At 44.3% G+C, this 27,817-nt stretch overlaps 2 protein-coding genes across 2 annotated transcripts; one reads left to right on the top strand and one right to left on the bottom strand.

The window, feature by feature from the left end:
- Positions 1-52: 52 nt before the first annotated feature.
- On the bottom strand, positions 53-16,954 carry pax3a (paired box 3a; the record flags this gene model as incomplete). Its single annotated transcript, XM_079284969.1, has 9 exons — positions 53-263; positions 1,381-1,644; positions 5,228-5,448; positions 5,598-5,757; positions 6,156-6,355; positions 15,149-15,292; positions 15,498-15,627; positions 16,037-16,272; positions 16,870-16,954. 9 exons carry the CDS (start codon positions 16,952-16,954, stop codon positions 246-248), a joined length of 1,458 nt encoding a protein of 485 aa, XP_079141095.1. The 3' UTR covers positions 53-245.
- A 4,846-nt stretch (positions 16,955-21,800) lies between these two features.
- On the top strand, positions 21,801-24,240 carry LOC306789838 (RING finger protein 228-like; the record flags this gene model as incomplete). The annotated part of the gene is made up of 2 exons (XM_079285905.1): positions 21,801-23,693; positions 24,180-24,240. Exons 1-2 carry the CDS (start codon positions 23,026-23,028, stop codon positions 24,238-24,240), a joined length of 729 nt encoding a protein of 242 aa, XP_079142031.1. The 5' UTR covers positions 21,801-23,025.
- Positions 24,241-27,817: the final 3,577 nt, after the last annotated feature.

Below are 27,817 nucleotides of genomic sequence, written 5' to 3'. Positions count from 1 at the left end.
AGGTAACAGGAGAGGCTGCGCCTTTGGTCCAAATTATTCCAGTCAACCCCCTCCATCGCCATCACTACACCTCCTCCACCACTGGTTCCCTTGCTGAAGGAGGACACCTCAACCCCTCTCTCTCTCTCTTGCTGTCCTCTGGGCTGCGGAGCTTTGGCAAAGGCAGCGAGCGGGTGGGGGTGTTCTCTGGTCGATGGATGTCAGACTGGCCCGGGAAGCCTCCTGTTCGGGCCATGTTGGGGGCTTCATATAATGAAAGGCACCTGAGGAGAGCAAGGAAACACAGAAGGAAGGTTGAGAAGACTCTTTGAATTGTATTCAGCTTCAGCTGCTTCAATTCTCTGATCGCTAACATCATGTGAAGTTAAATGAGATGTGTAATGTTGACAGGAGGAACTGTGTAAGAAGGAAGAGGTGTTTATGAGCCCATGGGAGCAGGTGAGAATGGAAACTGGGGTTCCAGGTTAAATGAAAAGACAGGTGATCGGCTTTGGGAATCTCCTTAGATATTCTTTGAAGCTAATGTGGTCGCTAAAACTAGCCCGAGACTGAGCCTTAGCCTGGATCTGTGGCTCTGCTCCACTGATCAATAACAACTCTAAATCTGACCTCCAGTGGGACACATGGTTCTAATCTTGGCCTGCCAAGGGCCATAATCGCCCCCTGTGAAAGAGCCCCTTACCCTCCATTTATACTCACGCACACACACATACATGCCTGCGCTCGCATAGGCCTTATACACGTAGACGCACACATTTCCCCAAACCCCCCCAAAAGCTACATGTGGGTCTCTCCCAGGACTGGCTAAATTAATGAAATCAAGATGTTGCCACTGATGGGCCGGTCAACATGTGGTAGTGTACCTCAGATCAGGCCCCCGCAACACACCGCACTCTCCCCTCCCTCCTGTCAAACACGCTTTGGGAAGTGGCTCCTTTCATTTGGGCGGCTATCTTCCTTACACAGGGGTCATTACATGGCTAGGTGCGCTACTCGGAGGGTTTGATGGGCAAGCTCATCATACGGGGTCATGAAAGGACAGCGAGTGAAAATGCGTGTGCATGCCTCTGCGCCCGGCCACGTGAACACTCGGATGATGGTAATGTAAACTGAGGTAGCCGGGCCACTCGCGCTCTCTTGTCACACACGTAATTTCAGCACAGCGCAGGGTGATTTGAGAAGGCCGCTCATCAGAGGGGTCTGCGCAATTAACGTGGGTTGTGAGTTGGAAAATACAAACTAAATCGCATAGCTAGAGCAGGGGTTACAGAGCAACATAACCTCCAATCAATTATAGATCATCCAAATTCAAATATAGGAATGAAACCCGTATGAAAACACCAGTTAACACCTCAGGAATGAAGTGTATTTCAAGCATACCTTGCTCTGACCGTACTGTCCATACTGATAGGATGGATGGTGGTCCATGGCGTAGGCTTGGGTGGTGTAGGAAGGTGGGCAGTAAGACTGGGTGCTAGGCAGGGTGGGCATACTGGTCAGGCCTGGTAGAGCCTCCAAACGCTGGGAACCATGACAGCTGGCAGCCATGCCACCGTTAGGCTCCAGGCCTCCGGTCAGTGGGGAGAGGGCGAAGTCACTCTGGGCCTGGTGTGGCACTCCACCTGGGTTCAATAGGCCCATCACCTGAGGGGAGAAATGGAGGGAAACCGGGTGATGAGAACAGAAAATCATAAATTAATACTTTAGAATTTAATCAGCCAAGAAATTTCAAAATGAAAAATACATTTTTTTTTTACTTTTGTTACACCATTCAATCAACTTTTTCACTCCACTCAGGTGGCCTTAAGTGTAGGCCCTCTCCTTGTCCGTCTGAAATACATTATTACTGGCTTCCCTCACACATATGGTTTCCCTTTACTCTGCTTGACTGATTGGGGAGCTGATGGTGGCTAAAGAGTTCAATCCTTTGGCCCACTAGAGGTTTCTGTTAGAATTATCCTGTCAAATTCATGTAGGATATTTCTTCACTTTTATTTGTCCTCATCGTGACACTCGTGGGCTTCTAGCATTGTTTTACAAATGGTATCGATAGAAAATGACTTTGACTGATCATAATATACGAAATCTGTGAGAATGCGATGGGTTTTAAGAAGATTTCCAGCAGATTTGTGTGTCTCCACTGATGTATTGGGTCTCTTTTCTTCTTCACTTTCTCTTGATGCCCTAAAATCACCGTGTCCTTGTGAGGCCAGGGTGAAGAGGCCAAAGGGTACGTGGGAACAAGGAGTATAGGGTGTGTGTATGTGTGTGAGAGCTGCCTCTCCTACGTGTGGAATTGTGTATTTAACAGTAGGCGTGTGTGTGTGTGTGGGTGTGTGTGTGTGTGTGTGTGTGTGTGTGTGTGTGTGTGTGTGTGTGTGTGTGTGTGTGTGTGTGTGTGTGTGTGTGTGTGTGTGTGTGTGTGTGCGTGCGCACGGTCATGTGTAATATAAGCATTTTTTGCTCTGGTGTGTAGAGAGAGGGTGTAGGGGTATCGGTGATACATCGTGAACAGCTGCACGTAGGTTTGCGTGAGAAGCAAAGTCACAAAAAAGTCAAAAAAGTGAAGTTAAAGAGCGAACAAAGGGAGGAGAAGAGTTACAGTCTGTGAAGGAGAAAGTAGATCTCAAGCCATAGCAAAAAAAAAACACAAATACAGAGACAATAAACGGAAAGAAATGGAAAAACAGTCAGGCATAGAATAAGAAAAACTGAGTGATGTAAAAAAAAAAAGGATCTTTTCCAGCTGACAACCAGCTGGCACACACACACACATGTACATGCACACAATACTGAGGCAACCTCAGGTGTCTTTAATGTATGAAATTTACAGTTGGTCTGTCAGTGATCTGAGCTTGCACATCTGACGAACACCAAGCCATTATTCCGCCTTCTGCTAAGGATGTGTGATATACTGTAAAATACAAAAGTCGGTCGCACACAGACTCCCATCAAAATGTGAGTATTTATAGATGTAAGGAGCATGGACTCCAGAGAATACAAATCCGATTCAGCCACCCATAAATCTTGATGCTGCTTTAAAACAGTCAAATATGTCATTTCGGAACATTTTGTATTATTTATTGAAATATTGAATTCAATTATTGCTAATACGAACTTAAACATAACGGGGTTTTTTTAACCCCCCTTTGTTATCGAGTGGTGTTCAGCCATAAACACAACATCACACATTAATGTGCGGTGTGTGTCTGTGAGTACACGCCTGTGTCAGAGGGTTTGTGTTTATCTGCATGCACGTGTGTTCATGCACTCTCTGTCTGCGACTGAAACGGCAGCAGTTCCCGACGGTGTCTGTTTTGAGGTTGTTCCGGGGATTAGGTCTCAGGGGGGTGCAAATCCCGGCCGCTCGCTCGCTTGGTGAGAAAGGGTTCCTTTGGTATGCACCAGACCAGCGGTGAGACGCCGGAGACCCCCGCACCACAGGGAAACCACTGGCCTGACTGAAGCTCCAAATACAGAGCTAACTGCTCAGACAACAATATCGGCCATCTAAAGTCAACCTTATCCATATCAAAACCCAACAGCGCTCTAAGGTGACCATATCTGGAGTTAACTGAACCTCTGAGTCTCCTGATGGACACAGTAGCAGATAGAGTAGCTTGCAAAGACAGATTGAGTTGAGATCTCCGGATAATTCCAGGGAGGATTTAACACAAAATAGACCAAGCTGTATAGCTATTTGGGAGAAGAAAACTGAAGCTGTAACGTTTTCCAAGTGCAAAGGTCTTCATGTATTGACTATGAATGTCATAGAATTTAATCAATCCTCATTTCCTCCCTCTTATTAAGTTAAAATCAGGGAATTAATTCTATCCTCGTCTGAAATAGAGTAAACTGTACTGCAGTATGCATTCACACAGCTGCAATGAACACATGAATTAAAACAAATTAGCCAACAAAGTGAGTCATTTGCATAAATTACACACTTTGTTACAAGGGGATAGATTACTTCATTCCAATCAATTAAGACACTGGAACATTCTGTGATTGCTATTCCAGACTGAGAAAACATTCCAGGCCTGCCGCCGTCCCCTTTTTCGCAAGACGAGACGTCCATTCTGTACAGAGCTGCCCACTAAGGTTAATGCTGAAACCATGCATGAGGCCACAGCACCTTTGGCCTCTTTATTGGAGTTAAAGTCACTCGTGACCCTGTGGGTGTGTGAACTCACACACCCACAGCCATGCGCTCAGCTACAGGAAGACAGATACCAGCAGGTTTTCATCCCACTTATGTTTCAACATAATTACGAGTTTAAAACCATCAAATGCTGACACTCGCATTTTTTTCTCCTGTCAACTTCACTCTCCCCCGTCTCTATAATCTGTCCAGTGAAAATAAAAAACACCCAAAAGAATAACGATTTAAAAGTACATGTGGCAAATTTTTGAGGAGGAAACAACTAATTATAGTCCATCACTAGAGCTCATATATCAAAGCAGCCAATTATGCTGAGCCACAATGGTGCCACCTACCACTCTCTGACCGCGCACCCTGGCAGCCACAACAAAGATCTTCTTCTTTTTAACATACATACAACCTTAGGCATTCACGTCGTAGCAAACCTGCCCGAGGCCGTTTTTTTTATCCGTGCCTGACAGGAGTCTGAGATTCTCTCTCATGGGAATTAGTACCCATCATGCATTGCATGTGGGCCGGCCACCCTTTGTGGCGGTTAAAAGCTCGTTTTCCGCCTGTTAGTCCATCTTCTGGGCTGGTAGGGAGCCACTGATGGCCACTGATGACTGTGTAATCGACCATAATTGTCTTTTCAGTTTTGATTTGTGTCATCTTCCGACATCCATACATCCTTCCTCGTGTCTGGTCCTTTTCCCCCTCCCCGAAGATTGACGTTTGGCACATTTTAAATTCATCAAACAACCCATCAGAATAAACAAAAATTAAAAGCTGCCGTATTTCTTCGCCGAACAAGCTTTTCATCAATGTCACTGCAATGACACCTCATAGGTCAATCACACAGTGTGTGTTTGTGTGTCTCATTATTCTTCCATACGGCGCAGCTCATAAACGCCATGAAGAACTATTAGCGCCCTGTTTCCTGATATGACAACATGTGTGTGTGGATAGGTGTGTGTGTTTGAGACAGCATCCATGTGTATATATATGAGTATGTGCTTGTAAGCAGGTATTCATTGTGTTTCTACATTTCTATGTTGTATTGTGATAATGGATCTAGAGACAAACCTGTGGTGAGAGGCTGTTGGCGATGGTGGGGTTGACGGTGTTGCCGTGTCCTGTCGGGGTCACAAAGCTGTCCGAGTATCCTGAGAAGCTGTGACGTCCGGAGGACAGGCAGTACGCAGAGCTTCCGTCCTGGGAGCCAGCTGCCGAGCCGAGCCCACTCTGGTGCACGGAGGTGGGGGGCAGAGGCTGCGGTCTGTGGACTGTACTGGGCTGCTCGGATGCTGCGCAGAATAAAAACGTTCTGCTTAAAAATCCCATTTTGCTTTCAAGCAGAATACTTTTGCTGCTGCTAGAAGACGATTCCAGATGATGTGACTTTTCTAAAGCACACGTTTTAAGTATGTTTTTGAGTGTGTTCCGCTCAACTCACCTATAGAAGTCGGAGTGTAGGGGCTGTCTGACAGCTGATACGATTGCAGGCCAGACATGGCTGAGGGAGGGAACCCACCGGGGATGAGGTGGTTAAACGCCATTAGCTGATTGGCTCCCGCCTGCTTCCTCCACCGGGCTCTTCTGTTGCTGAACCACACCTGAGAGGAGAACGGAGACAAGAGTGCTTGATGTTTATTCATGTGTCAACCCAAAAGAACAAGTTAATAAATTCAGTGTTTGGTGCCTTTGAATGTATGTATGTATGTGTGTGTGTGTGTGTGTGTGTGTGTGTGTGTGTGTGTGTGTGTGTGTGTGTGTGTGTGTGTGTGTGTGTGTGTGTGTGTGTGTGTGTGTGTGTGTGTGTGTGTGTGTGTGTGTGTGTTTGAGAGAGGGGGGGACACATGTCTAATGGCTGTGAGGAATGTGTGGCAACAACCCACGGCATTTTAATGCCCACAAGACACATACCCATGACAGTTCGACACATTTCTCTGCTGTCAAGACATGGGTCTCGGGAACTTTGAGGTTGAAGAGGGCGTCCGTGCATGTGTCTAACCTGAACTCGAGCCTCCGTCAGTTTGGCCCGCTGAGCCAGCTCCTCCCGCGTGTAGATGTCGGGGTAGTGCGTGCGTTCGAAGGCCCTCTCCAGCTCCTCCAGCTGCTCCGCGGTGAAGGTGGTGCGACTGCGACGCTGCTTCCTCTTCAGAGGCAGGCCTGGCTCTGAGTCCACGTCGGAGCCCTCGTCTGAGTGACTGGCTGGAATTGCAAAGCAAACAGTCTGTTACTTTCGACATTCAGGGGACTCGGGCTCAAAAAAGAATAAAACTTTGGTCTGAATACTAAGCTGGGAAGGATTTGAGACAATAGGTTGTGCTGAGTACAACACATGGCACAGAGCAAATTTTGATTGTGTCCTCCTGCTCCCTTAAACTCCTCAGCGGTTCCTGAGGCGATCAAAAGCCAGAAGCTGCTTGAACATGGATTAGTGAGGACTAGATCCCTCTGGGGCATCTATTCCCTGGGACACTGTGTCTCTCCCAGCCTTAGCCATGCTGTGCGCTATGACGATAGGGTCCCATAGCAAAGAGCAGGCCGCCTTTTGCAGGTGCTTCTTAATCTGTTTGTTCGGTTGAAGGCAGGGGAGAGCGACTGGGTAACTGTGAGACAGCCATTGGGATCTAATTCAGCAGAAGAAGGGAATCAATGAGGGCTTGAGACTAGAGACAGAGGACTATTGCTGCCTTTCGGGGGGGGAGGTTACCCATCTATTAAGTAATGATTAGGCTCCAAAAACTAGCGTGACAGCCTGCCATTGTCCGCCATTACATGTCTGCAATCCCCCCATCTCTTTCTCAGTCATACGCACACTCACAAACATGCATCTGCTGCGTCTCGGCTAGTGGCTTTCACCCAGTGAACGCAGTCTATGACAATGTGTCAAACACAGATGGACACAAGACAGAGAGAGTTAGAATCCACTCCCAAATCCAACCCCAGGGGGACCTCTTAAACCTCACGAGGAAGGTTCACTGCACCTTTTTTGAAACTCAGACTTTGCAGCCAACACCAAAAATAAGAGACTCAAAAGCAGACAGACAGGTGTAAGTCACAAATAGGCTTCAGCAGAGGACTGAGGCTCGTCTGTTCCTCCAGACTGCTCATTCTCCCTCTGCCCTCCAGATTCAAAAGCTTTAATTAAAAAGTGCCAAGTCAGACATGGAGGGGGGTAGCAGGGATCTCCCCTTGCCTCTGGAGCCGCTGGAGCCAAGCAGGAAATGTTTGTGCCGGTTGCCAGTGTGTGTCTGACCAGGCATTACACACGGATTTGCTCCCTGGGAATGCTGCTGTGCTCCAGGCCGCCAGCACACAAGATTCTGATGCTGAGAAGAGCTCTTTATTACATTCGAACCCAGGGTGCCACGCTGGCATCAAGTCTCACAGAGGATCGGCTGGATGCTTAGATACTCCTGGAACGTGCACCGCGAGTCGGGATGTGGTTTCTTTAGGTAACGATGTGGCCCGAGGCCAGTTGGAGCTCATTTCTAAGCGCAACAGGCATAAAGAGAAGGCCAGCAGCAAACAGCAAAGCAAAGTAACACGCAATGTCATTTACATTTTAATGACGGAGGAACGGAGAAAGAAACAACAAGACGGAGAACCAATGACGGCGCAGAAACGAAAAGATTCCTGAGGGAGGGAAGGAGAGCTCATAAAACACAGAGGAGAACGCTCCCCATTGGCACTGTAACTCATGTTAACTGCAGGGTGGGGGTGGATCTCTCCTCCTTTGCCCCCTTTATTTCTGTCTTTCCCTCTCTTTTTCCCCTCCCTGTTTTTATTATTAGTAACTACAGAGAAAACACTCCGTCACAGACTCTCCCTTAATGGCAAATGACATTGTTGCCTTTGTCATCCTCTGGCTTGCACTTTCTCTTTTGCTCTCTTCCTCTCTCACTCGCTGTCTTTTTTTTTTTTTCTTTTTTTTTTTTTTTGGAAGTGATGAAGCCAAGCCTTTGTATCTTAGCAGGGAAAAGCCTGTGGCAGGCCTCTGTTGGACCGATTACCACGCTCCATCTGTAGGAGCCATCAGGGACGCCCGGGCACGCATTCAGGGGTCTGTCACCTGCCCAGCAGGGGAGTGCGGGGCGAGGGGGGAGGGGGGGGCTATAGGGTGAGATGGGGGCTGTAAGGCCAGGGGCTGAGTGGGGGAATGAAGGGTGGGAGGGAGAAAAAGGGGGGGGGGCACAAAAGGGTCCAGAGAAGGGCCACTGGGGGCTGTGGAGGGGCACAGCAGGGGAGCACCCCTTCATCCCCTCCCTCCACGGCCCGAGGGGCACAGAGCTGGGGGGGGGGGGGGGGGATGGGGGGAGTTGAAGAGGTTGACATGGAGAGGAGACGTGAGGACGAAGGCACCTGAAGAAGATGCTGTGGAAGGGGTGTGGGGTGCCAAGCTAAGGAGAATGGGGGTGCTGGTCATTCATAAAAGCGAACCTGTCCTTTCCATCTCATCCATTCACTTCACTTCTCTCTTTCTGTGCGCTCACCCGTCGCTGCATCCACATCTTTGACATCTTCAAACGGGGCTCTTATGCTGCGGTGGATTGATGTTAAGGCAAGCCGATGCAGAAGCGGACTCAGACAGGGTCGTTCCCACACATTCCCCGCGACAAATGGCAGAAGAGGATACTAAAACACACAAAGGGAGGCCTCGACCTCCTTACTTAAACACCCAAATCAAATTTTACGCTGCAGCTAAAGCACTAGGGAGCTGAAAATACTCCATAGCCGCTCACAGTTTGGCCGTGGTCCTGACAAGAATCTTAATAGAAAGATAGATTATTATCCCTCAAGCGGAAATTGGGGCTGCTGGAGAGTTATCCATAAAACAGACGTTTCAAAACAAAGTAAGGTGTAGACTAATCACAAGCTAGTTTAGATAGAGTAGTTTAGAGCAGTAGATTTATTTAACTTAGCTTGGAGGTTATAGCGGAGTATTCAACAAGTGAATTCAACAGGTTCCTTTCCCTGATCAGAGACTCTTAAATTGCATTAAACAAGTGCATTTACAAGTGCGTATGTGCACACAAACACAATGTACACACACTCAAAGACCAGCAGTACAAAGGACAGAGCTACCGACCAACCGCTCGAGGTCAACAGAACCCTTTATTGATCAAGAGAGGAGACTGACATGCAGGGAAGATAAACTCCAGAGGGTCACAGATGTGAACGTCCAGTCCCATTAGCTTCACCTGCCCCGACAGTACTGCCTCGAACGGGCCAAAAAAAACAAAAAAAAAACAAGTGAAGATTCCAACTGCGAGGATAAAGACTGCTCTTGTTTACTGCGGAGTCTGCATCAGCCAAGACTCGCCTTGCCAAGCATTCACCACCCCCTCCCATGCGTTCAAGTGACGTTAATACGAAGAGGCATGCACAGACGCACACATCCATGTATATGCACGCAAATCCCGTACAGCTTGAAATGGCACAAAAGTGAACGGAGGTGGAAAGAGTGACAGAAAGTGCGAGAGAGAATCAGAATAGGTATTAAAGGAAGATAAAGATGCAAGAAATCGGGAGAGGAGAGAAGGAATGAAAGGAGAGGAAAGGGATGAACAGCCTCAGTGGGAAAGAGAAAGAGAAGCGGAGCATATGGGGCAGTTTATAGCCTTGTCTTGGTAGGGGCTGGCTCGCCCTTCCTCCGGGGGCTGTTAATAGAGAAGGTAATTGAGCTGGTGACATGTGTTCGCAACACAAAACAAAGGGCAGAAGAGACAAATGAACTAGTTATTTGCCCAGGGAAGTAGATCTGGCCCTTTCAGGCCACAGAGCAGAGTGCGAGTGGGCCACTGAATAAAATAGTGGCATGCTACATAGAGCCAGATCGAGCAGATGCACTGGAGGAAAAGAATAGTTAACTGACAGCTTATGGGCTCAGCTGGGGTTAACAGTTAAGGGAAAAATGGGAGTGAGTGGGCTGCTCACTTGACTTGCTAAAGAGACCCCAGGATCCCGCAGCTGCCTGTGAAAAGAGAAGGGGGGGGGGGTGTAGATATAGAGAAAGAGAGCCGGGGATGATGATGGGATGGACCGAAAAAAAATGAAGTAAATAAGCGCAGGAGGTTGGCACTTACCAGACAAAGAAAGAGCTGGCGATATGACTTTGAAAGATGTATCTCTGTCTAATATCGGTGACGTGACAAAAAGCCTCAAATGGCCGTTCATGGCTATTATGAGTGCCCAGTGTGCGGTGGTTATTATTTAGTTCCACCGTGGTGCAGTTAGGTGACAGTTTCACGGTGGCATTTCCACCCTCGGGGCACGGACAAAGCAACGGCACAGAACCCACGCAGGGACAAAGCAACAGGCCAGTCTGCCGCACGTTCCAGTCAAACGGGCACTAACCAGCAGAGCTCCGACCTCAGCCCGGCCTCGTTTGGGCCAGACAGACATAAGCAAGCCGATGACCTTGCTCCGAGTAACCAGCATACTCTCTGAAAACTGCAAACGCCTGGACTTGAATTCACGCAACAGATACAAGCCTATGGATCCTAAAGTGGAGGTTATTAAAAGCACTGATGATTTGCTGATGTGGGCTCAGGGAGTCTGTCAGTTGTCATCTTTTCCCAAACATTATTGTAACCTCCCTTTCCTGGGGCCTGATAGTTTTACCAGTCAAGTGACCCTAGGTTAGCCCCTGACCTTTTCACAGCTACTGCACAGCTGTGCGGTAAAGACGGCCTCGCCACTAAACGTGCAACAAAACTTCACACACTCAACAGAGAGAAAAGCCCTCCTCACATTCCACACTTTCATTTGATACCTTATACAGTCACTCATTAAAAGGTGCGTTTCGACTGGTCATGTGAGCTTTTTGTGCACATTTTAAACTTTATTTGTCGCTCTAATGCCTGTCAAACAAATGTAGGAAATAAATTCTGGAACTTATAACATATATATTGTTAAAATATCTTATATCCTACATTTCTGTTGTTTTTTTAGTGGATTTCTTTGTTCAGAGAGGGGAGAAAAAAGACATTAATCAAAACAGAAACAGGGTTGTGCTGGCGTGTCCATAATGTGCAATGTGCTGGACGAAACAGCTCCACAAAAACTGAGGCTAAACAAAGTTAAGTGATTGACAACGCTGTCTGGCTTTACTCAATTAACTATCCTATTGTGCTCCTCTTTGCAGAGTCCCCTCGCCCACGACCCTTTTCTCCTCGCACTCCTTTATCCTCCCCATCACAGAGTTTTGCTTGGCTAATACTTCCAAGGAAATAGAGAGCTCTTTTTCCTACTGGGGCTCCTCTCCTTGACCTTCCATTGCTCGCTGCTTCTCTTTCAGTCACTTCACAGTGTCTCTGGGGTTAGTGGGGAGAATGCGGAGAGTACATCAGCGCCGAGGGGCCGGCTCAGGGCAGGACCCCGGCCCATTACTTCAAAGTTGGCCTGCATTCATTAATTGTCCTTTGAATTAATATTGGAGGATCACAATGCGGGTGCCAACAGAGAAAGAGGCTTTAATGAAGCATAGAGTCTGCATTCAGTTGCAGATCAGCCGGTGTGGATTTTGTCTCTTGCCTTTTGAGTCATGCCAACACAGAACGTAAAAGTGTTGAGTATTTATATTTGAGAGGGGTGACAGAGAAGGGGCTATGAGTTATCTATCTGTCTATCAAGGGAAGAAATATATACATATGTATAGAGTGAATTTTGGTTTGTTTTTCACTTAACAGTCCACTAGGCTAAACCGGCATTATATGCACTATTAACACAGGAAAACACAGAGTGAGGCCCACATACATAATTCTCTATTTTCCGGCCCTGAGAGGAAAATGGAGACGTGGCTGTAGCTGTAACATTCCTCTGGTTACATTGAGGCTTTCTGCCTCCTCTAAACCTCCAATCTTCAACTCAAGTCACGTGGAAATGCAAGGACCCCTGACAAAGACACAAGTCATTTCACATCTATCTCTCTGTTTACAGTTGTGGGTTGTTGCCGTGCCGCTCGGTCGGTTTTCGCTCCCTGCGTGTGAGAGAAACCGTATCTGTTTGTATTCTTAGATGTCTGGGAATATAAGTTATGAAACTTTAAAATTGGATTAGATGGCTTGCATGTGGCAGCTGCTCATGGAAGTTTGCTGCCGTCATCATTTTTTCCCCCCCTCGGAATATATTCGCAACAAGTTTGAACTGCTTTGGAATATGGTAAACTCTCGAACACAAATATGTATCTTTCTGCTCTCCTGTTACTCCCTAAATTTCCCTCACTCTAAAGTCACGGGGAGCCAGTAACCCAGTTTATTTACACAAACAAAGTCCAACTCAGCTCCTTTGACAAAAGCAGCTAAATCTTTCATGTTTTGTCAGCACTTGATTCCTCCTGTCCCTCTGGCTATTTGCCTGCCTGCGGACAATAGAGGCGGGAGAATGGCAGCAGATTGTTGGAATGCACCTCAATGAAACCAATTATTACATGTTGACTGCGTTCACCATGGCAGATTTGAAAGAACTAGGCTCATTCAATTTGGCACCACAGGATTCCCTTTAAAGAAAAGTTATCCCTTTGACTGTTTGTATTTCTGAGCTTTCTTTTTCTTCTTCTTCTTTCTCCCTTTCACCCCCACTGCCATAAATGGATCCTGCGAGAGTAGCTACTCCTCTTTCATGACTTTGGCTACTTTAATTAGTTAAATGAGGCTAAAGTGCTAGCAATAATAAATAGTGGAAAGGATGCTATCTATTAATTCAGTACCACTCGTGGCAAAAAAAGAAGAAAAAAAAAAGAAATCTTGGCATCATTCAATCTTCAGATTAAAATGATGTACCAGAGATACACTGTGCACTGCTTTGTTATGGCCAAATGTGATAAATGCCACGAATAATTATTCTCAAGCTTGCAGCTCAACCATGCGTGCTGTTTAAATTCACGGGAGTAGATTCCACCTCCATAACTCAACAGTTCAAGGAGTAAACAACTTAGCATCAGATTCATCCCAGCAAGCATCCTTTTCCCACAATGCTCCGGCCTGCTAATGCCATGCAGACCCGGGGCTGCCCGTATACTTTATCCCACAAACCTTAGCGGTCCTTTTCCCAGACAAATAAATCTAAATGAGTCAGCTTTGATCTTAGCACTTAAGGAAAGACAACAATAGTGGTCGTGGAGAAAGGGGCAGAGAGCAACAGGCCTCTCTCCACTACAACAATAGCCTCTGCAAACACCTACTTAATCAATATTTGGCCAGAAGACACTCTCTCGGTCCCCAAACCACCCTTTTCTCATTCTAATGAAGAGCTATAAAAGAGAAAAACAACAACTACTTCCACAAAGAGACACAAGAATGAAATAGTGCTGCTCTGTATATCAATGGGGGAAAGTGCCTCAGAGCTGTTTGCATGTAGGATGTCACCTATTTGATGTAAAATAGCTAATGCTATTTGTTTTCTTTCAAAAAATTCATACCAGCCATAAAGTATTAATTATTTATATATATTTTTTTTAAGATTTTTTCTCATGTTTTCTGAGGTTTGTGTCAAACACACTTGGGGTTTAGTTTGTCAAACAAAAAAAAATTGTTCAAAGGACGATAAACAAAGGGTCAAAGCAGATTCATCTGAGAAGCATGCATCCTCATTATCGATTGCAGTAATCTGATTATTAATAAAAGTTGTTTTGTTTGTCAGAGAAGTCCACCGGCTGATCCTGGAGATGTGTCTCCCTGAAAGAAGGAGAGGGAAGTGCCCACAGATACCGCATGAATGTGTGCGCCCTGGGCGGAAAGGAAAGGGGCGGACTTTGTCTGAGATGAAAGTGGAGAGAAATAAAAGGTTTGGATTTAATCTAGTAGAGAGAAGGGTTTCCCTGCGCTCACTGGCTGAAGGCGTCACGCTCACTGCGCAAAGACTGTGAGACAAAAGCTCTGTGCGCAAAAGTAACGGCACCGTTCAATTTGATAACGCGAGGGACGTGAATTCAACCCACTGCAGGCAAACGACCGTTTTGCTGCCAAAGTGCGTTATAGCTTCATGCGCATTTTTCTGTTGTCATATCTTAAAAAATTGAACAGTAAAACAAAATCTAAACAAAGCTACAACAATTGGCACCATGAATGAATCTGCGCGTCATTCCACGCTATCACCAAAACACTACCACTGTTTCTGGATGTCTATAGTCATCAATAATTAACTACAGACTGCAGTATGTCTCCAACAGCAACCTCTCCTTTTGCGGCAACACTCCTCAGACCCCAACAGGTCGTAAATCAACAGGTGTTTGCTTAGTCGGCGCGGTTTTTTTCCCGTATTTTTTTTCTCAATGAAAACCTGACAGCAGTGGGGAAAAGCTCCCAAAAATTGGCACTTTTTTTGAGCAGTCTATAAACCAGGTCGCACCGGGCCTATTGGTGTATCTGAATAATTCATCGCTCATTGCGGGTTCATAATGTCTTCTCCCGGCCTTTTGTCAGCGCAGTTTTTTCTCCCTTTCTTTCCCGTTTTGAAAGGCCCTGGCGTCTTTTTGTACACCACTGAGCCGCTCACTGGAGTTTGGCTTTTGTGCTCGTCAAACTGAGGTGTGAGTCTCAATGGACTCTCCCTGCTTTGTCCCATGAAGTTCATCCTCAAGTGTCCGATTGTGTGTATAAAAAAAAAAAAAAAAAAAAGTTTCTCAGGCTTGGAAGTTAGACAAATGTTTGATTATCCACTTAGAAAAAAAAGACCCTGCACATTTGTTCAACCTCAGACGCCTAAATGCATGCGTAAACACCTGGGACTTTAATGGATTGAACGTTTTTGTGCAGGTTCACTAAAAACAGTTGGCTCCGATAAATTCCATATCTATAAATACCATTTGAATTGCCAATTATTTTTTATTGTTATTATTATCATTATTATGATTGTTATTAAAAGTGTTCTGTCTAAGCTGACAATTAAATCGCAACCATCCACATACGTCCTCGTTCCTTCAGTTCGCCGCATTTCTTTGGGATCGTAAAGCTACAGCAAGACGTCCCTCTTATAACGTTACAATGCTGCACTTACATCTGTCTCCCAGGATGCCATCGATGCTGTGTTTGGTCCGTGGTTCGTTCTCCTCCATCTCCCTCTTCACCACATCATCATCCTCCTCTTCATCATCACCGGCTCCGCCGAATTTAGACCTCATGATGCGACTGATGGCGCTCACTTCGAAATAAATTAAAAAGATGAAAAAAAAATGAAGTTCCACAAGAAAACAAAGGATGTCCTGCATGCAAACAATATTAAAACGTGCGTTGATAGCTATGTTCACATGTATTCTAATTGATATGGTATTAAAAATGCTTGTTTTTTTTTTTAAATGTAAGTAAAATATTTGTTATTTCTTGAGGCTCCAGAAACTATCGCCTACCTGAGGGAACGTTGTTCCTGTCGCAGACCCCATCTTTCAGTAATTTGTCCCTGATTTCCCAGCTGAACATGCCCGGGTTTTCTCTCTTGTACTCTTCGATCTTCTTGTCAACCTCTGGAGAAGAGGTTTGCTTTGATGGGAGGAAGGAGAGAAGAAAAGTTTGTCATTTTTAATTATTGTTTTAGGTCCAAGGTTTCCATTACAGCCAAGACAGAAATGTTTAATTCTTTTTCACACATTTAAGAATTTGGATAGAGTTGTGACACAGGAATTCAGAGAGATTGTTTCACTTAGTAGAGGATCTTAAAGTCAAACTTGTTCAAGTTGCAATATATCTACAAAAAACTTTTTTTCAACAAAGGTCTCGATAAACTCCATGACTTTCTTTAGTTTTTTAAAATATATTATTTAGCTTCTGCGTTTCACATTGTACGCTTTTAAAATGTGATTATCCTACCGAGTGAAAACCTGGAATTTAAACCACAAACAAGACACAAACATTCCCCAAAACATCACCGGCCGGGCCGTATATCTCTCACCTTGGGCTTGCTGCCTCCGATGGCCCCCGGCCTGATGGAGCCTGTCTCCTGGTACCGGCACAGGATTTTGGAGACGCAGCCGTGGGACACGCGCAGCTGCCGGGAGATGACACACGGACGGACACCGTGATGTGCCATCTCAACAATTTTATGTCGGATGTGGTTGGGGAGAGGTCTGCCGTTTATGAAGACACCACCGAGCTGGTTGACCCGACCCTGTCCTAACGGAGTGGAGACTGCACGGGCGTGCATGGGCTTCAGTTAGTTGAGTGCTCATAACATGTACTACAATGTGTGTTGTCTTCAGAAACTGGTTCAGTTTTAGTGGTGAGAAACAACTCTCAACCTGACCACTACCTGTTGGAAATCATCCACGAGAAGTAACACTTTTAAAGTGCAATCAAATCATCTTAGAGGCTATCTATAAATTACATTTTCCGAAAATAAATATATTTGTATAGCAAGTGGCATGAGAAAACAAAATCATTTACTTTCAAACAATTGTCAGTCATGTCTCTCCCAATTAATGTGATACATTCAGACATGATACCACTTTAAAAACAACAACAAATACTGGCATGAATAAATACAATTTTGTTTTTATTTTTAAAAAGGCACATCGTGTTGAAACTGGAAATATCGACTTATCCCGGGATCGTTTTTATTTGGTTTTCAAACAGATATGTATGCTCAAACGTTTTAAAACAATAAGAATAAACAACAAGTTAATAATAACATTTTTTTTCAGAACTCGAGTTTGGCAACTTTGCTGAAGTTTTCGAAAAGTTGGATTTTCTTCAGACAGCGAGCAGCAACTGGTGGTGGTCTCTTACCTTCCAGAGAGTATCCTCCCCGCGGATAGTTCTGGTGAGGAGTCGGTCTCATCATTCTCGGTAAACCTCCTGCAAGCGCTGTCATGATCCCTGACTCTCTGTCAGGTAACAGTTTAAACGAAGCTGCCTTTGTTTGTCCTTTTTAATCCCACAAAATCACCCTTTTTGTTTGTTGTAATACCTCGTCTTCTCTGCAGCCCGCGCCTTTTCCTTGAGTAACAGGTTGAATCGAGAAGAGCAACACCCCTCAGAAATGTTGTTGACTGGTATCCGGTGGCAGATGTGGGCTGAGGTGAGAGTTTAAAATCAAAGAGCAGGTCGCTAACGGTCCTGCGAGGATTGAGAGGATGGATGCAAGTCAAACATTTTATCTGTACTCGCTGTCCCCTCTGGCTCCTGCGCTGCGCCTCCCGATTGGTCAAAGACCCGGACGTTCGGAGGCTGGGAGAGCGTTGCGATTGGCCAGCGGGAGCTCCTCTTCTGTCAGGGTTGACCTCACGAGGTCAGTTTGTGGTGTCACACGCTTCTGCTGCTGCGCACGATACTTTTCACGAAGTGAAACTTTGAATAAAACCAATGAAATAACTATTATATTATTATGTACGATGATGTGTCCCTGCCTGTGCTGAAATATGAAGTATGCTCCTCATAGGCTATGGTGGTAGCGGGACACATGGGCGTATATGTGGAATAAAGTTGAAGCTGGACCAAAGACAACAGTGCATGTTGGTTGTTATTTGTATAAAACAAATAAAAAAACTATCACCCGTTAGAAAATACGCACAATATATTGTATACAAATGTTCTTATAGCCTTCTGCATTTATAATTGGACCAGACTTCCCAGATGCACACACACAATCTTTCATATTATTTCCCTTACTCAAACAAATGAAGAACAAGTAATTGTTGACACTAGCATTATTATGATAAATAGTAGTAGTAGTAGCTAGTTGTTCAAGTTGTAGTTTGTATTAGCCTGTGCTCTTTTTAATTGTTATTATCATATTATTTCCGTTAAAAATGATAAATTAAATGAAATAGGCTAATTGACAAATGTGGATTTTCTTTCTTGGCATGGAGTTAGACTTCATGGACAGGACGTTTACGTGAGGATATTTCTTTACAGAGAGAAGATATGCACACACTGAGCAGCATTAGTGATACAGTTACTTCTATGCGCACTCATTTCTTTGCGCAGAAACTGCAGCAGCATCTAGGAAATTGTTCATCATCGACTTAAATATTTGATCACTCTGCAAAAGAGAATATCATAACGGTGGGACTTGACAATTATTTTACTGTGGATAAAAGTTATTTTCGTATGAGTTTTTTTGTATTTTTTTGTATAATCCTTATTATTATATAGCTATTACTAATCAACTTTCGCCCACACCCTGATCATCACGTCTAGAGTCAGTTTGTATTGAGACGCATTAGTCTGTAGCTTACTGTAAACATCTTTGTATTTGGTCACTTTAGTAACCAAATGTGTGATTTATTTTTCTTTAATCAACAAGAGTATAGATGTAAAAGAGTTTCCGTCTCGCAGACACCACACACAGTACACGTTAGGAGAGAGATATATGCATGGATGCGGCAGAGAGGAGGATCTATGTTTTCTTCGAGTTCCACCACACCCCACGCAAAAGCTCTGCACGGTCATCTCGCAGTTGTATGAATTTAACAATAGGTGCCGCGCGGACCCGTGGCTCAGCCACACGGCAGTGTAACACATCCGTGCAAATGGCCGATTATAGACACAGAGGACCACATGACGGATCATTTGACTTTTCTGAAGCTTGTGGAGTTGTGATAATTATGATAATTAGGCGTGTTTAATAGACCGATACATTTTTTCTTCTTCTTTTCCCCCAGGAATAAGATCATATATATATATATAGGCGACCGGCTGATTCGGTTCAGAGGCCTCCTCAAGCTGCACACCATGAGTGACTGGTTGGTCACGACCTCTCTAAGACAAACTGATGCATCATCAGCGCTGATGTCCTAGCAGGCAATTCACTGATCACCATCAGATTAGTCACTACTTGCTGCCTTCTTGTCTAAACACAACAATCATGAAGGAACGACGTTGTCACAACCTCATGTAGAGGATGAATTTAACATTATACACATATAATATAATACAATATAATATAATAAGCAAAGCCAGCTGTTTGGTGCAACTGTTGTGACAGATTGTTGTTTGCTAGAAAGTGAATAAACACCAAATATTTATGGGACGCAAGGGTTGTTTGATGACATTTGTTTGTCCATGTTTTACTAGAATTTGACCCAACGTCAGCAGCAGAGAGTCATCTTCCTGTCCCTTTAATTGCTCTATGTGGCCCAATGTTTTTTTTTTTTATTCCTCCTGTAAGACTTCATGTAAAAACAAAAAATGGTGCAGTTGACACAGAACATGTGGAAACATTATACGTCCATAAAAGAAGGAATGGGGAGCAGGGAAGAAAGTTATCATACTAAAGTTTGACTATCATGAAAAGGATATTGGATCTACCGTGTCAAATCAATTAGTGGGGTAAGCTGAGTCAGAAATGCACTGTGGTGGACAAAATGCATCGGAAATAAAGAACAAAATGGCCCCCGAAAGGAAATACTGTGTTGAATTTGCTCCGCAGACGCATAGAATAAGCCAGGGGCTTTCGAGGCTGTATTTCTGAAACCAAAAAACCTGAATAATTAGCTCTGCTTCCAGTAAAGATGAAGTTAGTCTAACAGCCTAACAACCCATAGGCCGTATTGATCTTGGCTGTGGCCCTAAAGCGATAAGGCCCTGCCCTGCATCAGACTACATGGCCTATTTAGAGCACTGGAAAAAAATCTGCATTCTCTCCAGAGCTATACGACAATACTGCTCAGTATTCACGATAAACACCACACCACCAGATCAAAAACAGATAGACATTTGTAGTCAATCAGATCTTCACAGTGATAATCTGACCATAAACTAGAGGGAGCAGACGTCTGACTGAAGGAACTTCCATTTATTCTCAACATTGTCACTGTAGCAGGAACATTACAGCTCTAGCTCACTGTGACAAGCCGAATGACAGATACCTTGATGCTAACCCTAATTTGCATTATTCATTGGCTTTTTATAGAGGTTTTAGAATGTTAGAATGAGAGTCAGTTGTAAAACAATGCGTGCTTAACCTGTGTTGGTCTTCAGAGAATCATGCCACATGCTGTGAGGGAATTTTGAATAATGTGCCATAATGTCTGTTTCCATACTGCAGTCGCCCACAGAGATCAAACTACCGTAGTCGAGGCTTTGACACAAGAGCATTACTTCTGCCAATTCTCTCTTTGCTATAATAAACACAGGTTTGGAAATAGTGTATTATACTATTTCTTGGCCACATGTTACGCAGACATAAAGCTGCAGCCCCTCACTGTATACTCGTTGGAATACATTTCATGAAACAAGTTTTGCATTTGTAAATGTAAACGTAAAAGATCGTTTCTGCATTGCTTCACGTATTACATCTTAATGCGACACACTGTGTTTTATGTTAACACTGGAAAGAGGGGAACAGAAAGTGTGGTTAGCATGCCCTTCAAAAATAATTGGTGTGCATCTGATTTTAGTTTTACCAATTGTGATATACTAATTTATGTTTGATGTTTTGTCTTTATCCCCCTGCAGCAGTTCAATGACTATTTAAAAGAGCTTTGCATCACAAAGACTACAGAGCAGACATTGTGTGAAATAGGAGAAACAGATTAGAAGAATGGCCAAGCCGACATTTAGGTAAGCATCTCAGAAAAAAAAGTTACATCTTCAGAATAAGGAAGTCCACTCTGTGATTAGTAGCCTTGGGATGTTACTGTTACCAGGTACTTCCAAAAGACGCACTGCTTTTCTCATGTGTTTGATCTTATCAAATACATATGACCCACAACACTCTATAGTGGAAGCTCAAACTGAGGGCAGTTATCATAACAAAGAGCCATAAGGTGCACCCAGGTGAGAGAGAGAAAAGAAAGCGATAAGCAGAGCATTGGTTAACCAGGCAGCCTCTGGGCATGCAGGGTTACGTTAATAGTTCGGTGAAGTAAATAAATAGTGAGCGAATAGTTTACGGTCCCATGATGAACATGCAGCGGTACCTCCTGGATTCTTTCTGTCCTTCTAATACACTAGGCCTTTACTCTAGTGTGTGTGTGTGTGTGGTTGTGTGTGAAGGAGAAAGATAGTTAACGTGAATTTCACTTTCCCTAAGAAACTGGATGCATTCTGATAAAACACAATGTAATATGTTAGACCTCAGACATATCCAGCACAATATTATGTAAAGAGTGAGTTTGCAAGTGTGAAAGATACTGCATCTTTCACACTGATGGGTTGAAAATGTGTGCAACTTGCCATTAGTCAAGTACATATTTTCAAGGATCACACATTTTATGTCCTTATGTTTTGTTTATTAAATACATATCAGAAAATATAGCATTAAAAAAACAAAATAAAATATGTAAATGATCTCCTGACAACTGTTTTCATAGCATTAAACATCTGCAACATAAACAGTTTGAAAAATATTTCTATTCAATCAAACATTCCCATTCTACACGGCATCCTGGATTTCCAATTACATCTGGTTAATTGTGAATTATTTAATTCATGAAATGTAGATTCAACATTGATTCCATGATTAACATATGATGAACATTACTATGTTGTCTTTCTCACTGACTCTTCTCACCATGCTTTTTGAAGGAGTCCTAATGTAACAAGTGCCGTCAAAAGCATCTTTAACGTGATTATTGTTTTTGTTAATAACTGTAACTCATTACAGTTGCTACACTGCTAAAACGAGCTGCATGTAATTGTATGTGACTGTAATCCAGTTAGACACAATATGCTACTATACCCAGGCATAATCACTGTACAAACATGCATGCATAAATTCAGCCACAAGAGGGCGCACGACAGCTCAATTGACTGGGACGCCATGAAACCCACCAGCCTCCTTTTAAAGGCATATTTATCTAATCTGACTAAGTGAAATTGTTTAAAAGCAGAATACTTCACTTCGGAGATCGCTCATGTGTGATGAAATGATGCTATTACAGCAGGGTTTTTTTAATCAAATATAAATCCACAATTTCTCTGTACACAACCTATTATCAAGGTTGTAATTCTCAGTCAATCAAGAGCAGAGGATGTCTGACAAGAGAAAAGTTCCACACTTCTTGACCACGACTTGATCTCCCAAGAGGAATACATTTTTAAGATTGGTTCTGCTCTCGCTAGAATATTTCAGAGTGCATTTTTATGGCCCACAAAGCCATATCCAGATGTGATAGTGATCGTGAAATGTGATAGTGGTTTATTTATGATTTGAATGCTGCAGATGTTGTCAAAAACTTTCTGGACATGAACAGTTGTGTCCAACCGTGTCATACCAGGGGTGGCTTGCCTTGGAAAAATGGGGCAAACACTGTACGTATAGGGTTTCCAAAATCTTTGAAAGTGTGTGGAAGATGAGGCTTCATAGCAGGAAAGGCTGAGACAAAAGCCTTTCCTGCCTATCTTAAAGTTAAGCACGAATCACAGAAGGACAGCACATCAAACACACACTGATATCTGGCATGGTATTTAGATGCAGCGGAGGGTGTCGCCGCTGATCGCACTGCTCGGCGCTGTCCACTGCTTGTGGTGCTGAAAAGCAAAGGGACAAAAAAACTAAAACACGATGCTCTTTATTCTCGCTGCGGGCGCTAAATTGTAATTATACGGTTAAATAGGGCCAATAAATCCACTTTATACACATGACCCACACTTGTGACAAATCGACCAGGTGACACAGACCAGATTAGATAATCGATTTGAACAAGTCTATCGCCTGGATGGTTTTAGCGGTAAACTGGGTTTAGTTATGGTATTCAGCCTATAGTCTGTCCCTGTTCACGGGTTGTGCCCCGGGCCGGTGACGCAACAAGTCTCGGTGATCGCACAACCGGAATAATCCACGTCAGCTGACTGGACTGACTCAAACCGGGAAATCCATGGAGTTTTTTTCACTTTACAACGTTATATTGCCATCCGGAAATAGTCCACAGTATGCTCATTCGTGTAAAAACAACAGCGTAGTGAAATACTGTTTCTGTATACCCAATTAGACGCAACATGGCGGAGGCGGTCGCTGCGGGAGGCGAGCGTGACTCGTCCCCCGGCGAGGACTACGAGTGCAAAATCTGCTTCAACTACTTCGACCTGGACCGCCACGTCCCCAAATTGCTGAGCTGCTCCCACACCTTCTGCATCGAGTGCCTCGACGCTCTGCACTTCCGGGAGGGTCGAGGATGGAGAATCGGCTGCCCCGTGTGTCGCCGCAGAACTCCGGTGCCGGAATATCGGGTTCGCAACCTACCCGACGACAGCGCGTTGACCGAATCGCTCCCGCTCGAAACGCGCGAGGCTGTGGACTCATCACACACGGCTGTGCAGACAGGCTCGGCCGGCGTCTCTTCAGCCACTTCCACAGAGAGCGACGGCGGCTGTCAGACGTGCAAACAAGTTGCGTTCATGACCGGCTGCGTGTGCGCCATCTTTTCTTTCCTGTCCATGGTAGTGCTCTTATTTCTGGGCCTCATCTTTGTGCATAACTTCGATAACACCGCGTGGCCCGTGGGCCCCATCTGTTTGTTTGTTGCCAGCGTCCTCGCCCTGGTCTCGCTCATTCTCACTTGGTTGGTGTGCACGTTTAGGTACCGGCCTGAAACTGACGCAAGCAACTTCGGTTCCTTCACTTCTATGCAATGTGATTCTCCGGCTGCAGAGCTGGGATACACAAGGTTAGCCTCGTCAGCATAATTCAACTGAAATCTGTTCATTTATTTCAGTGTGCACAGGCATCCTCGTGCCTTAGTCAGTGTTCGTGGACGAATGTCTTTGAACTTCTTGATATTTACTCCCTTTAAATGGTACGCAACTGTAATGTGCACATGCAGGCATGTCATGACAAATGCTTACGCTGACTGCTTAAAATCATTGAAAGAGCTCATTGACTTGTCTTGCTAATGGAAACGTTAGCAGACACTGACTTGAATAATTGTATCTCACCCTTCTCTCCTCCCACACTTGTTTCCATGCGCTGCAATTACACGACAGGCTTCATAAGGTGCTAAGAAACTGTGCACGCAGGTGTGTGTCTGTGTCAAGCTGGGTATGTGACTGATTCATTTTATTCTTCTTCTGCCACCGACATTACTAATAACAGGACCCATTCTGCCGAAGACAGCACCTGATTACACCATAACCACCTTTGTGTGATTACACAGACTCCCCGTGGTCGACCAGGTCAGCAGGGGATCCCGGGCCAATGACCCTGAGGGGACATGAGCCTTCACAAGATGAGAGAAATAACTTTGGGGTAGAGGGCCAAAATAAGCATTGTTGTAAAGTAGTGAGACAATGGAGGTGCGGAAGACCTCCTGGTCTTTAAATCATATGATGGGCTTAATGTTTGCTGCAGTCATATAAACTGCAAGGACATATAAACTCCACTAACGACTTGGTCCACGCCCAAATCACTCTTAAAAAATAAAAGGAAAAAAAGCCTCCTCTCGGTGATCATTTTCTATGTTTGAGAAAATGATGATGAGGCTAACACTGCTGTCAATTCTCTATAGCTTTGGGTTATTGGATCAGTTATGATACAAGAAGATGTCTCCATTATTTAGCTGAATGACAATAACACAGTGGGTATTTATCTCCACTTAGTGTTGTTTTAAGAGGCGACACTGGTCTGAGGAGTTAAAATCCATCTCTTTCAGGTCTCTCAAAGGGGCTCCTTCACTTGGCCATCCAGTCGGTGAGTAATGCCACTTAAATGCCCCCCACCCCCGTGACAAAAGCTTGAGAAAAAAAAGAGGGGTGGCAGGCTTCCACTGGGAGCCACAGGCAACACTGTGTCTGGGGCAGGGGGCTTCATTTCACAGGCACTGCAGGGCTTAAAGTTAAAGATTACTTTGAAATCTGCATCCCCTGCCATCAAACTCTCCCGCTCTACAGCCCTCCCTCCCCCCCTCCTCCCTCCAGCCGTCACTCCCTCTCCCGGAAAAAAAATGAAAAGCTGTCGCCACAGAGCAGGGGATGAGTTGTGAGCAGATCCTCTTTGATGACAGAGAAGGATCCTTTTGTTCACTAATCCCCAAACAATCCCCCCCCCCCTCCCCCTTTTCCCTATAAATCCAACTGGACGTCAAGGGGCTTCATAATCAGCCAAGGGCTCAAAAGTTATTAATGTAGTTGTTTTACTTTCAAAGATTGGAATGTAGTGACGTCTTGTCGAGACACCTCTGTCAAAAGATCTTCTAATTTTGGTCTTTTCAGAGTTTGGAAGAGTCTTTGAGAGCAGTAAGAATTCTTAAAAGAAGCATATCGTCAAGTAAACACCCTAACAAGTCACATGACACTGGTCAGTGGTTGTCATAGGTGCATCCTAAGGGAACAGCCATTAGCCACTGTGCATGCTGTCAAGAAAGACGGGGTCACCCCAGAGACAGACGGTTCCAGGATATTTCCTTTCTTCCCGTGTCTTGCCTTTAAGTGTGTGCAAAGTGTGTCCTTGTGTAATTATCAGATTGGACACAGGAATTTCACAGAGCAGATGAAAGTGTTCCTTTTGCTCATAACATCTGCCCCCTGACGGGTTTGTGTCCTATCAAGATGACCTCAGACATAGCCTGAGGAGAGCGATTATCACCACTCTGTAAGCGCTCATGGCTTCGGTCATGTGATCACATGATGGCGTGGGTTTATGAGGAGGAAAAGGCATGACCTTGTGGGTTTGCATGCATGTATTTGTCGCACTATGTATGCACAGACATATGGCCTGACAAGCATGAAAAACACTCAGCAGACCAGTGAGAAGGGATCAATGTGCAGGGTCAAAGTGTCAAACATGGCTTATAGCCGTTTCACTTCTGCTGCGTCGCTCTTCAGATGTCAAAGAAGACTTTCCTCTGTCTGGAAGTGTTGGATCTTCTGTCTGTCAAGTGTGAACAAATAGCATTAAGATAGAGTGCAGTGCAAAAGCCCTCATGAAAGAAATGTGCAATGACTCCCTCTGGAGTATAAAAGAGGGATTGCATAAAATGAAAATACGAACCCTGTTTACATTTTTAAATGATGAATTCTGTGTAAAAATCGAGTTTGTTTGCTTGTTGTTTTTAAACCGCAGCCTCCTGCTGTGTCTCTATTCAGTACGATTAACTAGTTCAGTTATAAAGTTGAGGTATGGGCACAAAAGAAAGGAATAAAGCAAATGTAATATATTTTTAAATGTCCGTTTATCAGACATGGCCAAAACACAACAACGTGCATTAAACCAAGAGATATTTCGACGGCCAGTTACTGTTAGGGGACCAGAGTTCATTGACTTTTCTACCGTAACAGTGTGACGAGCTGCAGATGGCTCCATCAGCGATTGCAGGGAGAGAAACTGTTATTCTATCAATCTGTGTATTCGATTTGTTTTGGTGGATAAATTAAATCGTTATAGCTTTATGGGTTATTGAGTTGGTACGAGGATCGTCCTCCCCCAGCGTCTTCACTGGCAGCCCCTCTTCCTCCATCTGTCTCCACAGCCCTCTTCCTCATCTGGTGCGCTGTCTTCTCCCTCGTCATCCTATATTTCATCCATTGTCTACGCGCCAAGGCCAAAAATAGTAGTTTGACAGACAGCTGGGAAGAAGGGAAACTTTCACCACATTGTAACTTCACCAGCAAATTGAGTGACAGCAGTGCAGATCTTACATCCCTGGAATCGGTTACTCGTTTTCATAATGTTTGATTCAAATCACCACAAAGCATCTGTGTCTTCAATACAGTATATAAAAGTTATTGGCAACGTATGAGCCATACATATTACTGCAGTTTTGGACCTATAGGTGAGAAACTGAACTTCATGACAACACAGTGAAGTTCTTCAAATCTGGCACTCCTTTTTAAGACTAAAGAGTGTCTTAAGTGGTCTTCGAAATAACTTTTAATCCATCTCAATGAGTAGTATTTAAGTACTATCTGACAAAAATTCAAATCTTGATAAAAAATTTAGATTATAGTCATGTCTGGTGGTTGCAGTAAAAACTAACTGGAGCTGAATTGTTTTGTAAATAATATTTTCTTTTGTCTGTTGTAGGCCTACTAGTAATTCAGGTATTCAAATGCAATAAACTTATATTTAGACATGTTGGTATGACGATGTCTTTTCATTTCTGATAAAGTTTTTGGTAACTATTGTTATAAAAAGAACCACATTCATTAAAACAAAATAAGTATTATATATGATCCTATCTGTCCTCCTATTTCTTTCCCTTCATCACGTTGGTTGTTGAAAGCAAGCCAACTACTGGGCTGCACCTTTCTGCAGTTTCTCACGGCCGGTTATATTTATAAATAGTATGCCATTCATAAATATAATGTGGGCAATAATTCAAGGAGCATTGCATCGGTGAGGTACTTCAGGTCTACAGGCTGCAACTTTGGCCACTATGGCTAGCTAGGCTATAGACTCTTTTATAAACATCTATATAAATAGAGAGAAGTCAGAGTGGAGGTGTTTTTGCTCTTAAAACACCATCACGCCATGTTTCAACAAGGAGACGCGCGTGGGAAGACCCGCTGCCTGGTGACTGTTCACGGTCTGCAGTCCCACACAGACAGCTGAATTAGACGTAGCCTGAACTATTTTACATATTTAGCTCGGCTATAATTTTCAGTTGCAGTTAGTCTCTCCCCTTGTCTCGTGAGCACACGTGTGCGCTCTGTCTCGCTCGTCCGTCCAACAAATGTAGTTGATGCTCAACAACTTGGAATAAACACGGAAGCGAATCCGAATAAACCGCATTCAAACCTGGTCACGCTGCCAGGTCGAATAACGGTTGACGTATACGGTGCTGAGGTGACACACTCA

The sequence above is a fragment of the Melanostigma gelatinosum genome (assembly GCF_949748355.1).
Source record: "Melanostigma gelatinosum genome assembly, chromosome: 15".
In the NCBI taxonomy this organism is placed as follows: domain Eukaryota; kingdom Metazoa; phylum Chordata; class Actinopteri; order Perciformes; family Zoarcidae; genus Melanostigma; species Melanostigma gelatinosum.
This window is presented reverse-complemented; position numbering and strand designations above follow the sequence as displayed.